Source organism: Prinia subflava, chromosome 15 (genome assembly GCF_021018805.1).
Source record: "Prinia subflava isolate CZ2003 ecotype Zambia chromosome 15, Cam_Psub_1.2, whole genome shotgun sequence".
Lineage (NCBI taxonomy): Eukaryota > Metazoa > Chordata > Aves > Passeriformes > Cisticolidae > Prinia > Prinia subflava.
Genome location: NC_086261.1, coordinates 6,023,977 through 6,037,016, shown reverse-complemented (window position 1 = coordinate 6,037,016; position 13,040 = coordinate 6,023,977). Strand labels below are relative to the sequence as shown.

Genomic DNA, 13,040 nt, shown 5'->3' with positions numbered 1-13,040 from the left:
ATCCTCTGATCCATCACTGTGTGGGACCATCTCATGCCCAGGGTTTCTGCATGTGGTGGGAATGGAATTTACTTTTTTTAGCAGGGCACAGGGAGCACCCTCCCTGCATGGCCCCCTCAGTCCCAAAGGAATGAGCTGGAGATTAAAGTGCCATCTCTTATGCTGCAGCAAGACACTGGGAAGTACAGGACTGAAAATCCAGCAGTATCAGACATGGCTTTGAATAAGTGACCTCACTTTTTACTTAAATTGTTAACACCTTTTTTCCCTTAAGCTGAACAGGAAATGGTGCTCCCATACCGGTTTACAATAAAGCAAATTAGATGTGCATTGGTTTTGGTGAAGTAACTGCAGTCATACAAAAAGCTTAATCAAGTTAACTTACCCAGAGCTCAGATAACTCAAAAGGAAGTTCCTGGGATGACCTGGGTCAGCTTTGGTTCAAGCCTTGCAAACACAGCATTTTCTTTAGCTGCTGGTGCTGCTCGTGGGTTTTAGCCTGACTTCAGCTGTGACTGGCTGAATGTGGAGTGTCAGCAGGCAAGTGTGCAAGGAGGATGGCTGTGGGGTGTTGTTTCCAAAGGAAAAATACTTAAGGGGGGGGGGATTTTTAGCTTTTCTTTTTTCCTTTCAAAAGAGAGAAACCTCCTGAGATAGCAGTATCCTGAATTCCTCTAAAACCCAGCTCAGACATGTATGCTTAAGTTGAAGAGATTTCTTTTTTTCATTCCCATAAAGAAGCCATGGTGAGAATTTAAACTCAAATCTTTATGTGTTGCTGTGTCACTAAGGGATTCCCATGAAATAAGACAATACATCCTGAAGCATATCAGCAATGTAGCTGGAACGCACAGAAAATGAAAAGAAAGATACTTTTCCATATGAGCAAGGGTATCCAAATTGTGCCTCTATCAACCTGAGGTTTGAGAATAGCTTTACTGATTTATTTTAAAAGCTTTTCAGCTCACCTTTAAGCTTTGACTTAAGATGACAGTGATAATGGCTGCTTCTTGAACCAAAGGAGAGAATTAAATGTGAGAGGTATGAGACCCGAAGGTGCAATCGTAGCTAATAGGTTTCAGTAAGACAGAAGCACCTTTTTTATGCAGCCCTACAGTTTCTGCTATGAAATATATATATATAAAGCAGAAATTTTTGCAACACTTTGCAGTAAGAGGTAGAACATGATTGACTCTCTTTAATATTCACTGTAATAACATGAAACATGACTGAATTCTCCCGGTATCCTCCTGCATATGTTATTTCATAGGTATTCTGCTATGAGAGGGCAGTCTAATAATATCTTCATATAAAAGCATTCCTGCAGTTTCCCAGAGAAGAGAATATAGCAGTGCTGCTGGAGCCAAAGGTTCAGAATGGAATTGTCTAGATTGGCAAAGAATTTCATTCCTTTAAGATCCTATATGCATCCTTTCTGGGTAGTGTTCACTATACATCCTAGAAAAGCCTCTGCTTAGCAGGGCACTTCCTTAGATTTTTTTTCCTCTAAGCTCATGTTGTTTGCCTCTTACGGTAAAACCCCACAGTGTTTCACTCTCAGGAGGGGTTTCTGGTGTGCAGTGCCACCCCTCAGCTCCCTTCTCTCAGGGGTTCTGAGCACCAGCTTGCTCCTGTGAGTCTTTTGTCCTCTCCTCTGCTAAAAACAACATGAAATACTCACTGGTTGCTAAAGGTTTTTCCACATGGCTGCATTCACATGGGAGAAGCTTGGAAGTTCAAGGAAAACAGGTCCTTCCTCAAGTCTTATGAGGAGCAATTTCCAGGTCAAATTAATGTGAACACCAGGCAGGCCAGCTGAAGCCAGCAGGTGGAGGTGGCAGCTCTCTCTGAAGTTCAGCCTGCACGTCTCCAAAGCTTTGTGTCAACATCTCTCAGCATGTTAACAAGTAGGGACTCACACCTCAAATTATGATCCAAATGTGGTTTTCTGTTATTCCAGAAAGAATGTGGCTCCTCAGTCACTGCCACATCTGAATGTTACCCCTGAGGTCCACCCAGCAGCACTGGGCACACAAACTGCAGGCAGGAGCACAACCTCTTGCTTGTTTGTGGCAGGAACCCAGCTGAATTTTTAAAATCCAGGTTGAGTGTGTGGTTGTTCACAGTTTCCAAGTATAAAAAGTCTTTTAACTTAGAAGCAGAACCAGCCCAGCCTAGATTTTCCAATCATTGAAACAATGAACAAAGAGCTGGTGCTGATATTTTTTTCAAGAACATAGACAGGTTTTTAGATATGATGACTAGAACCAAGATTTGTAACAAACAGATTGTCTTTGCTTTTTTATCATCTGGTTTTATTTACTACATTTGTGCTATTAATGACTGGTTAAAATGAGTACCAAAAGCCCATATAGCCTTTCTTAATTCCTGCATTTATCAACATAAAAAGAAGATCAAACAAAATCTGCAGAGCTCTAGTCATCAACAAAATAAAATAAAGAGATCTCAGTTACCACAGGGAACAGTGAAGACAACTAATTTATTTGTAGTCTTAGGATACATGTCATGAATGTCACTACTTTGCTCGTGACAAGCTGAAGGAAGGTACCTTTTTTAAGCCTGGAAATCCAGGTTAATGATGAAACTGGATCCAAGATTAAACACTTTCCTGTCTAAAAACTGCAGTCCTCATGTCTGCTTTCACAGGTATTTATAGAGTCTCAGGCATCACAGCACCTACGGATGCATTGATACTGTCAGGGGAGTGTTGTGCCTGCCTGCAGTTGGATTTCAGTAGATGCAATGCTCTCCATTGCTCCATGTCTTAACCCACAGCATTAACTTTATCAAATCAGGGTTTTTTTCAGGTTTTATCTGCTTCTAGCCTCTGCCCATAAATACAGCAGAAGGTAGAGAAAAGGTTACATTATGTAGAATGTTCACAGTGCACGTGCGCTGGCTGCCTGCGGAGCTGGAATGTGGATGTCCTAATCACCCTCAGGCTAATGGGAAATGAGGGGGTTGCTGCAGTGTCCCTGTAGGATGGGAGAAAGTAGAGAAGAAAAACATTTCCTTTATTAGTTAAATGAGATTGGAGTGATTACTTTGCTTTAAGATTGCAGCTCTGCTGCAAACTATGATTGAGAAACACTCATCGGTAGTTAGCTGCAGTGGCTGTGGGAGAATCCTGCTGTGATATTTCATTTAATGGCACTCTGAAATTTTCCCTTCTTTTCAGATGGCATCTTTGACATCTATTAGGGCTATTGTTTCTTTTCCTTAGATCCAGAAAAAAGCTTTTGCTCTGTCAGGCTAGAGTCCAAAACTGGATCTCAGTGCCAAGGCTGATTTTAGGTGCTGAACTGGAGTGCTATGAGATCCTTCAAGTGAACACCCTCAAGTGCAGAACTGCCAGTTTCTACAGAGTGAGCTGCAAGGCTGTCCTCCTCCTCTTTCATTTACCCCTCCACTTAGTCTCATTAAGCAAACAAGAAGCTTAATAAAAGCCACTCAAACTTGAATAAAATCCTTGCTGCATATTGATATCATTAAGTCCAAGCTAAAAGCTTATCCACAAACTTCATTCAGGTTGATTTAGAACTTCAAAAATCAGAATCACAGGCTGCAGCTGGGACTATTAACCTTGATAAAGCACTTTCCACTCACTGCAGTCACGTCCTCTCTCTTTATCACAAAGATCGTAAAAGCATGATTTGTCTCTCTTATTTTGGCAGGTTTTATCCCACCTCCACTGATCTTCGGGGCCGGGATTGACTCCACGTGTCTGTTCTGGAGCACGTTCTGTGGCGAGCAAGGAGCCTGTGCACTGTATGACAATGTGGTCTACAGATACCTGTATGTCAGCATTGCTATCGCCCTCAAGTCCTTTGCATTCATCCTGTACACAACCACCTGGCAGTGCTTGAGGAAAAACTATAAAAGATACATCAAGAACCACGAAGGTGGTCTCAGCACTAGTGAGTTTTTTGCCTCTACTCTCACCCTAGACAATCTGGGGCGGGACTCAGTGCCCCAAAACCAACCACATAGGACAAAATTTATCTATAACCTTGAAGATCATGAGTGGTGTGAAAATATGGAGTCTGTTTTATAGTGACTGTGAAGGGGTGAACTTTATTAATAATACAAGGGTCCTTTTTAATAAAAACAAGGAAAGAGCACGAATGAAAGAAGAAACAACTGCAAAACAGCAACGGCAACACAGGAAACTTTTGTCTTTTTCTCAAAGTCAGACCCAGCCAGGATTCTCGAGAACAGCGTCTTTTAATGGGATCACTTGTGACATCGTGCAGGGTGATGGAGAAAGCAGGGAGCCCTTGTGGCTGGGCACCAGCCCCTTTGGTGACAGTACGAGCCTCCAAGGAGGGCATCTGCAGAGGTTCACCAGAGAGTCCGGCACAGGCTTGGGCACGAGACGTAGAGAAAGCAAGCTGATAACAGCAAGCTGATAACAGCAAGCTGATAACAGCAATAGGTTTTTTTCCCAGTTGAGATGGGGTGTGTGGAGCCCTGCAGGGCTGGCCAGGCTGGGTGCTGCTCCAACCTGCCCCATCTGCAGTGGCAAAGGGGGAGCGGTGCTGGAGCCCTTCCAGCAGTCACACTCTGTCACCAGCCACGAGTCCACGATAAATACCTTGAAAGCTGCTGGAAACCTTCCCGGTGGCAAGCAGTGCTGTCAGGGGCATCCAAGTCCTTCCAGACCAGGCTTATTCGCAGATTGCAGCTCCGTGGCTGTCTGTGAATAACTGCGCTCAGATCTCAAACCCAGTAGAGTTCAAGACGTTTGCTCACACTTGCCAAACGTGCTGTCATTTTTAAAGGGGGATGAGTTCCAAATACTTATCTGTGTAGTTCTCTAATAAGATGTTTTTTGAAATTATTTTCGAATCTATGTTAACCCTTAAATCGCTGACACTTTTCCATGAGGAGGATTTATTTATGCTAGTTTGGGGAAGGATCTTGTTTAATTCACCCAAACGTAATGTGACTCAAGGGGTTTGTTTAATCCTCTGCATTTTTTTATCCATACGCCTTCATTCTAATATGCTACCAAGCCAATGAAGACACATTATATGTTTTTAAAAAAGAGAATGAATGCACTGTGTCTCTATAAAAACAATTGTCAGTTCGAGAATTATAGATAATATGATGATTTACATAATATAGTTTTTTTCATATTCTATGTGACTCAGTGAATACATATAAATACGGAGAGGCTGTTTATGTTCTCTCCAGTTTTTAAAGATATATATATATAATTTGCAATCTAGAAATTGTGTGGTGGATGTTTTCTTTAAAGCGTGTGTGCGTGCGTGTGCGTGTGAACAAGATGAGAGGAATACTGACCTTAATCCTTCAACCCTCTCAATTGCTATTTTATTTTTCACCTGAGAAATTCCACTGACTTTCAGTGGAAGCCATGTGAGGAAGATGGCATAATCTCTCCTGGATGCCACATTTTGTTTGTACATGTGGGAATAGTGTTCCTTTGGAAGGCTGGGTTATGGGAGCAGAGGCTGGCCAGCATTGAGCAACTCAAACTTCCATTCAGCTCCCCACAACGCATCTATGCAGGAGCAGATTTGGCTTGGCTCTTGCAGTGCAATCTTACCTAAACCTGCTAAAACCATGGGGAAACTTTCATCTGATTACAAGAAACGTGGGGGTCAGGCTTATTTTGTATGCATATTTTTGTTTTCCAAAACATTCCTGCTGGGAAGCAATGCAAATTGGCGGTATTTGATGAGTTTTTCCCCAGGAACCAGACTTGTTTCCAATGGACTAAATGTCAGAAGGGCTTTAAGGGTTAGCATCATAATTAAAAGTTCCTTTATTGTGTGAATTCCGAAGCTGTTGTGAACTTGAGGATGTTTAGAGGAGTAACCTGGCATGTTGATTATGCTGGATGTCACTTCCATGCAGGTGGCAGAGGGTCTGATCTTCCCCAAGTTCTTGTCCATTGCTGCAGTGGACACTCCAGAGCTGGCACAAGTACAGAGTTGATGACTTGTCACTCATGTTCAGCACCATTTCAGCAGACTTTGCTCTTATCCAGGCTTTGCAACATGGGTGTGGAGTATCAAACTGCTTCCACATGACTGACTTTATGTGTGTGTTTGCAAATTATGCACAGAACTACATGTTCAGCAACAATAAGGGCAAGAAAAAAGGGTGTATCAAATAAACTCCATTGTGCCAAATACTCAACAAATATTGTAACTGCAGATATTTAATTCTTGGGTTTCAGCCATGTTAAGAATCACTTGATTGATGAAGGAGTTTAAGGAAAAAAAAATATTAAGCTATGCAGTGCCATTGTTACGATGGGTGGTAAATGATGCTTTTTAGACCATTCCATTGGTTCAGTATATCCTATCTGCTAAAATAGAGATACTGCATCCATAAAACAATGAATTCAAAGAAGGCACAGGGTGCATAACTGTCTCATAAAATATATATAATTGTCAAGTATAAGCCTTTGAAATCATTCTGTACAGTTCTCTTCATTCTGCAGATTTATTACTTAGACTGCTGTCTTTCCAAATGTTAGCTCATAATTTTATATTATACACACACTTTCAGACTCGAACACAAATGTCACAGAATAGAACCTTTCTAAAAGCCTGATTGCTTGAAATTTCATAACCCCTTTCACAATTTCATGATTTTCCCCTCTGAAAGTCCAAGGTGAAGGAGAATAGCATGCTGATTGACGTGATGTAAAACAAATTCCCAGTGTTCATGAGCTGTGGTTTGTTGGTACAGTCAAAAGTCCCCCTTGACCGGAGTTATAGAAACAGGATTCCAAGGCACAATACATTTTCATTTTTGTTTTTCTTTTTTCATTTGATCTCTTCTCTTAGTATGTGTGGGAGATGCAGTTGAATGGGGTTACTTACATTATTTTTAAGCTGTAACTTGAAATTCCTGCATGATTGTTATTTTATTTCTTTTGATAATGGAACATTTGAAAAGCTTTTCCCCCATCCCACTCTTTTTTTTTTTTTTTCCTCCCAGGGTTAGGTCTAAAGCCTGTATTGTGAAGGGCTTTGCTGCCAGTGCTTTGGTACAGATTTAAAAACAGAGCTTTAGTTTAAAAAAAATACACAGACCAAACCCTTCATCCACACCAGCAGGCATTTTGTTTTTTTCTGATTTCAGAACCACAAGCCATTTTTGCCTGCAACCCAATTTTTGTTACAGAATAACAAATGAAAGTGTCAGCCATCCTCCTTCTTCCCAAAATGCGTTATGGGCCTTCACCTGTTGGCACTTCGTCTCCATCCTGCAACTGCCTTAACCATGCAGGAGACCTAAAACACAAGGATGGAGTTAGAAAAATGCCCATTCCCAGGAACAGAAACAGGGGCATGGTCTGAGCTGTGTGGTCCAGATCCAATGGTGGCAGTTGTTTCTTCATATTCAAGGGCATTGAAATTCAGGGGTTTGTTGAGGCCTCAGTCTCAGCAGAAATGTTCTTTTGGCATTTCTAACCACTGTGTTCCCCACGTGGCTGTCTGCTAAGGAATGGGATGTTTGGAAAAACAAACTACTTGAGGTTCTGCAGTCTCTCTGGGACTGACCAGTTGCCTTGCTCGACTTCAGGTTGGGGTTTCCTTTCCCTTGCACAGATCCCACTTTGGAATAGCCCCAGTGGAATCAAAAGGGGACCCCAATCTAAAATTGGTGCAGATAACACAGGAATCGTTTTCACTGCGTCCTTGTTAACAAGGTGATGCATTTCCAGAACCTTCTTGTAATACATATAGAAATCATCCATTTTTCTGACTTTGCCCAGCACATGTTGGATGTAGAGGGGGACTGAAAAGTCCATCACTTGAATTATCACTTGAATATCACAAACCTTCCATTCTTGGCAATTCAGCTAAAGGGACCTCCCTCTGCCATTCCCCTCTGAGAGCCACTAAACTCCTTGGTGCTGCTGCTGCTGTTAATCGTGGTTGGGTCTCACCTTGCTCAGCAGGTGAGAAGAGAAAGATGCAGAGGAATTAGCTTCCATTATCTGACTTAGCCACACTTCAAAGTGCTTCCAAATTGTACTGATGGTCTGCAGACATTTGGAACGTGATTGGAGTATTTCCAAATGCCTGAGATGCATTGACTTCTTTTTCCCTGAAAAAAAAAAAAAAATAAATAAATTAAGGGAATGAATGTGATTTGGACCCCCTCCTATCTCCATCAGAGTTTTATGTTCATCACATTGCAGTGGAGGCAATGTGCTTAAGGTTCACCTTTCTGTCTCAGAAAGACTCATATTTTTTCTCAGTGAATGAGGTCCTGGGACACAGAAAGGCACCTCCATCTCACAACCAGCAGTTTCACTCCACAGCCAACCCTCAACAACCTGAAGCCTACCAGCACTGTGAAGCTTTAGACCCCAAGTCAGCCACAGCTGTCGCTGCCATGTGAGTTTGTCACAGCTGGATGTGTTTGGCTTGGTATTTTCTTCAGACTTTGGCATTCTTGGTGTGAAGTTTGCTTTCTTCTTGGCAGGTGATGTGGGGAGTTGTCAGTATAGAAGACACATGCAAACGTTTCACTGGACTGATGTGATAACAGCTTTGTTTCTTTATTCACAAGGGTTTCCAGACTTATTCCTGCTCTGCCTTTAAATGCAGCCGTGCTCATCTATCCCCCTAATTTCATGTGAACTGTGTTTGCAGACAGGAGCAGGTTTGTTGTTGTTCTCTCTCTAGATCTGATTAATATGTGCAAAGCTCACAAGCTTCCTGTGCACAGGGCAAAGCACCCCTGATTACAAGCAATAATACTGACCTGCTCTCATTTGCAATAGGGGTTCTGGCATTTCTTGCCTAAATCTGGGTTCACCTCTCCCAGCGTCCCACTCTGCTGCTGTGACTCACCTGTTTTGCTGGGAGCCAAGACACAACTGGTGGAACATAGGCAGCAGTTTATTAAGATGGGAACCTTTGGTGTGAGCCAGATTCAGCCATGCTTATCTGATGGTTGAGACTGGTCCAAGGAGGAAAGGACATTGTAACTGAGCCACTCGGTGTCTCTGAAAGGATTATCCACCCTTCTGTGCTCCTGGATGGCCCTAACTCCACCAGACCCGTGGTTTATGGGTGTTTTCTTCCAAACTGACCATCAGCTTCCTTTCTCTAGCCATAGTTCTTCCTTCCCCCAAGGACAAAGCACAGATTGGGTATACCAATTCAGTACAAGGTATCCTAAGTTACTGAGAGGCATTTAAATTTGCCTAGGATGCCAGCAGGTCTCACTGAGTTTTACATATGTTCAAAATGTTATAATTTGTTCCGCTTATATCCCCTAAATCTATAGCTTCGAGGCTGCAAATGATGTTTTCTATCATTCCATTGGCGTTTCTAGCCAATCTGAGTCTTAATACAATTGCTTTGCTGAAAAATGGCCTTTCAGCAGTTCTTAGACATGAGGTACTTCTTTATTAACTAGTGATGCCAAGTAAAATCTTTGGCCATTGTCTGTTCCCTGAATTGAGGGGAGCAGAAGGAAGCTGTCCCTGCCCAGAAGCAATACTGATGTTTCCTAGGGCAGTGTGAACATGGACTGCTTCTCTTTCAGCTTCAGTCTTGCCTTGACTGCTTGGCTCTGAGCATTTCTTGGTCCCAAAAGAAACAGGGAATTCAGGAGAAGCGATGATGACAGAGCAATCCCTAAGATGGGTGCAAGAGTAGGACTTCAGGATGTTTGTAGTGTTTATGTTGTTTTGTTTGTCAAAGCTTTGCTTTAATCTGTATTTGTTTGATGAATGGAGTGACCCCAGGGATGGGGTGAGTTTGTGATGTTTCCCCTGCTTTATTCAGATAAAGTGTGGCAGAGCAGGGTGTCCAACCCTAAGAAGGAAAAGATTTGTCATATCCTGAACAGTTTCTAGTGCTGGACTTGTTCTGCACAAAGTTGGTGTCTGCATATGGCAGGAAGCAATAAGAAACTTGTCAGCTGCAACTCTGCAAATAATTTATAGCAACTTCATACATGAATTTTCACTTTTATTTCTTCCTTGCAAATTGCTGAGAAAACCAAGAAAATGCCTACAATGTATCTGCAGGATCGTTTCTGCATATCATCTGTGGTCTGGGGAAGTTGGAAAAGCTTTCTTGTAATTCATACACAGGGGGTTGTTCTGGATGGAAATAAAACTCACAGGGGATATTTCTGCTCCCTGAGTTCCCTAGGCTGGAATTTTCTCATCAGTAGAAATATTTAGTTCAAAAGTATGTGATTAGGAATTGAGTAAGAGGATCCCTGCTCAGTGCCAGTGAGCTGAGCACTGCTGGACACACAGTGCTCCAGGACAGCCAAAGTGCTGCCTTCCAACTCACAGTCCACTCTCCAGGAATATTCTCTCACAGATGCTTGAAATTCTCAGCCTCTCCCTGTGTTCTCATTGTTTAAAGCACTCATTTGAGTAATTACTGAGAGCAAACACCAGAAGGGTATGACCTAGACAAAACTGAATTGGTATTGAGGTGAAGCAGGTGGTGTAAATTTTATTTGCGATGTTTGCACAGCTCTTGGATTGGAAGCAGAAACCTCTTGGGCATCAAGAGAGTTGCATATGGCCTAACATATCTTAGTTCTTCCCAAACTAATTGCCTGTGGGTGGGACAGCAAAAAGCATCTTTCCCTGCCACGGGAGCCCCCAAAACCCGTTTCCTCTTGCAGTACGGCATCGCACAAACACCAGTGCATTTACCCCTCACTGCAAACAGTGCTATGTTTTTGGTGCCTCACAACTCTAACTGTGAACTTGAAAGGAAGAAATGACCCCTGTTCTTCACCCATGACTCTTCCTGCCCGATCAGAGGAGCGGGATGATCCCTCTTGGAGACTCGCAGCCGTTTTCCTAAAGTCTTACTGCAGCAGGACCAAACGGTGCTCTGTGATCACAGGTGGCCTATTCCCTGTGCTAGGGGTCTGTAGCTCAGCTACAACCCCACCTTGCCTTCACAGTGTTTTGGTGCAAAGCAAGGTGAGGAGGCTGCACATGACTGCCCCTGACAAGTGCTAAGGGCTGCCAGTGGTCTGTGACCACTGACATTTTGGAATCTCCACGTTAGCACACGAAAGGAGCTTCCCTCAGCTGCTTTTGGGAAGGAGCCATCCCAGAGCAGGTTCAGAGGGAAACTGGCGCAGCGCTGGGACCGCACAACAGGGAGCTCTTGGTGCCACATCCATAGGGAGGAGGGGGTGGGATGGAGCAGGGGAAGAGCTGTGACATTTTAAAACCCATAGTGCCTACCACTGCAAATGGAACGCTGTATTGTATTATATTATACGTGACTACCATGTAAATAAAGTACAATAAATGTGGTGTTCGTTAGGATTTTGATACAAGTCAAATGCAGTCTGCAGAAATGTTTTTTTCCCTGCTGTATGTACTTATATCACATTCCAAGCACAGGGACATTTGGAGTCGTGTGAGCTAGCAATGCATAAATGGCATTAGATAGGGTGTGTTTGCAGTAAGGCTGTTTTAAAATTCCTTTTGCCCTGTGCAGGTGAGACACAAGCACCATCTGAAAGCAGAGGGGAGGGAGTGGGGGCAGTTCACACAGGCAGGAGGAGAGCAGCTCTTGGTGTGCTTCGTGAGCAGAAAAGACTGCCCAGCCAGTCCTTGGCCATGCCTCATTCATGGTGGAGAAGCAGCGAGGTTTCAGTGGCTGATCTCTCCTTGCTAGTTTTCCTGCTGCAGAGGTTGACCTGCAGCACACACCCTGCCTCTGTAACCTGGTTATCCCCCACCCCTGACAGCCCTTAGTGGCAGCTACAGATGAGCAAAATCGAGAGCTTAAAATTCAAAGCAGATTGGGGAAGTTGTGTTCTTGACCAGCTGGCACCTCTGTGTCTCTGGCAGAGATTGAGGGGCTTGGAGCTTTGGCTAATAAGAATATTAATATTAACCCACTCCCTTATCCATCCTTCTCTTTCTCCATAATGTAAATAAAGAAAATAATACATTTTCACAAGGCAGGCCTGCCATGTGCCCTCCAAATCCTGATGCATCTCTTAACTGGGTTGTTGGTGGGAGTTTCTCTGGGCTTCAGAAGCTCAGGACTTCTCTGACAAGTGTTTGCAGCTGGTGTTGGATGTAATCTTCCATCAGTGCATGGAGGATGCTTCCACACCGACTGTCTTGTTGGAGAACAAGACCACCCCATGCAGTTTGTCACACCTGTGGCTTGAAACTCACCTGCAGAGCTCTGTGCAGGGTCCAAGCACTGGAGGATATTTGCCTGCCTCTGTACCAGACCAGGCCGTGGTGTTTGTCCCTCATAGCATTGCTGTCCTTCACAGTCACCTGGGCAGAGCAGCATTTGTGGGGTGTGGAGAAGGTGAGAAGGTCCTTCCTGCACAGAACATCTCCACAAATAGTCTGCAGCACTGTGTGGGACCTGGATGAGCCCACCTGCCACTGCCCCTTCTCGGGCTGGGGGTTACTGTTTTCCTGCTGTGCCCAAAGGAAAGTGGTCCTCAGAAAGGTCTTTGAACTGTGCTGGTAATTTGACTGCTGGTAATTTTTCAGATGTTTTAGCAGCTCTTCCAAAATCAACCAAAACCTGGTTTGGAAAAGGAAATGTTTCACTGTACAATTGACTTTAAAAAAAAAGAGAAGCCACATGCTCGATATATTTTGAGTACTGTGTTCTGTATTTTTGCAGCTTATATTTTCCAGATGAGCAGTTTAGAAATATGTGATGTGAAATACATACTGTAAGTTTGCTGTAAATGATATTAAAAACACTATTTTCATTCTTACCCTGTCTCGCTGGATGATCTCTTTGGTTCTCCCAGGTTGGCTGGCTGGGCTGGTGCTCTGCCTGTTCCAGAAAGTTCTCAGTCTCAGTAAAAGCAGGGTTGAGAGTTCAGGCTGGAGGTTCTGGTGGTGATGTTGAAAGATTGCTAGATATGACAGTGGTGGTGAATGTGTGCTGTGCACGTGCAGTGCCTTCAGAGGGGAGGTCCAGTGGAGCACTGGTTGTGGCAGAGAAGGTAAGGCAGGTTTTAGGGAAGGGCAAAATGAAGTTTAATGA

The 13,040-nt window shown here is 43.5% G+C and overlaps 1 protein-coding gene across 1 annotated transcript in view; it reads left to right on the top strand.

The window, feature by feature from the left end:
- SLCO3A1 (solute carrier organic anion transporter family member 3A1) overlaps window positions 1-12,765 on the top strand; it is a 137,464-nt gene extending 124,699 nt beyond the window's left edge. Inside the window, exon 10 of the mRNA XM_063412505.1 lies at window positions 3,696-12,765. Coding sequence (XP_063268575.1) covers window positions 3,696-4,075 — 380 coding nt within the window. The 3' untranslated portion in view covers window positions 4,076-12,765. The remainder of the gene's footprint in view (window positions 1-3,695) is intronic.
- The last annotated feature ends 275 nt before the right edge of the window (window positions 12,766-13,040 follow it).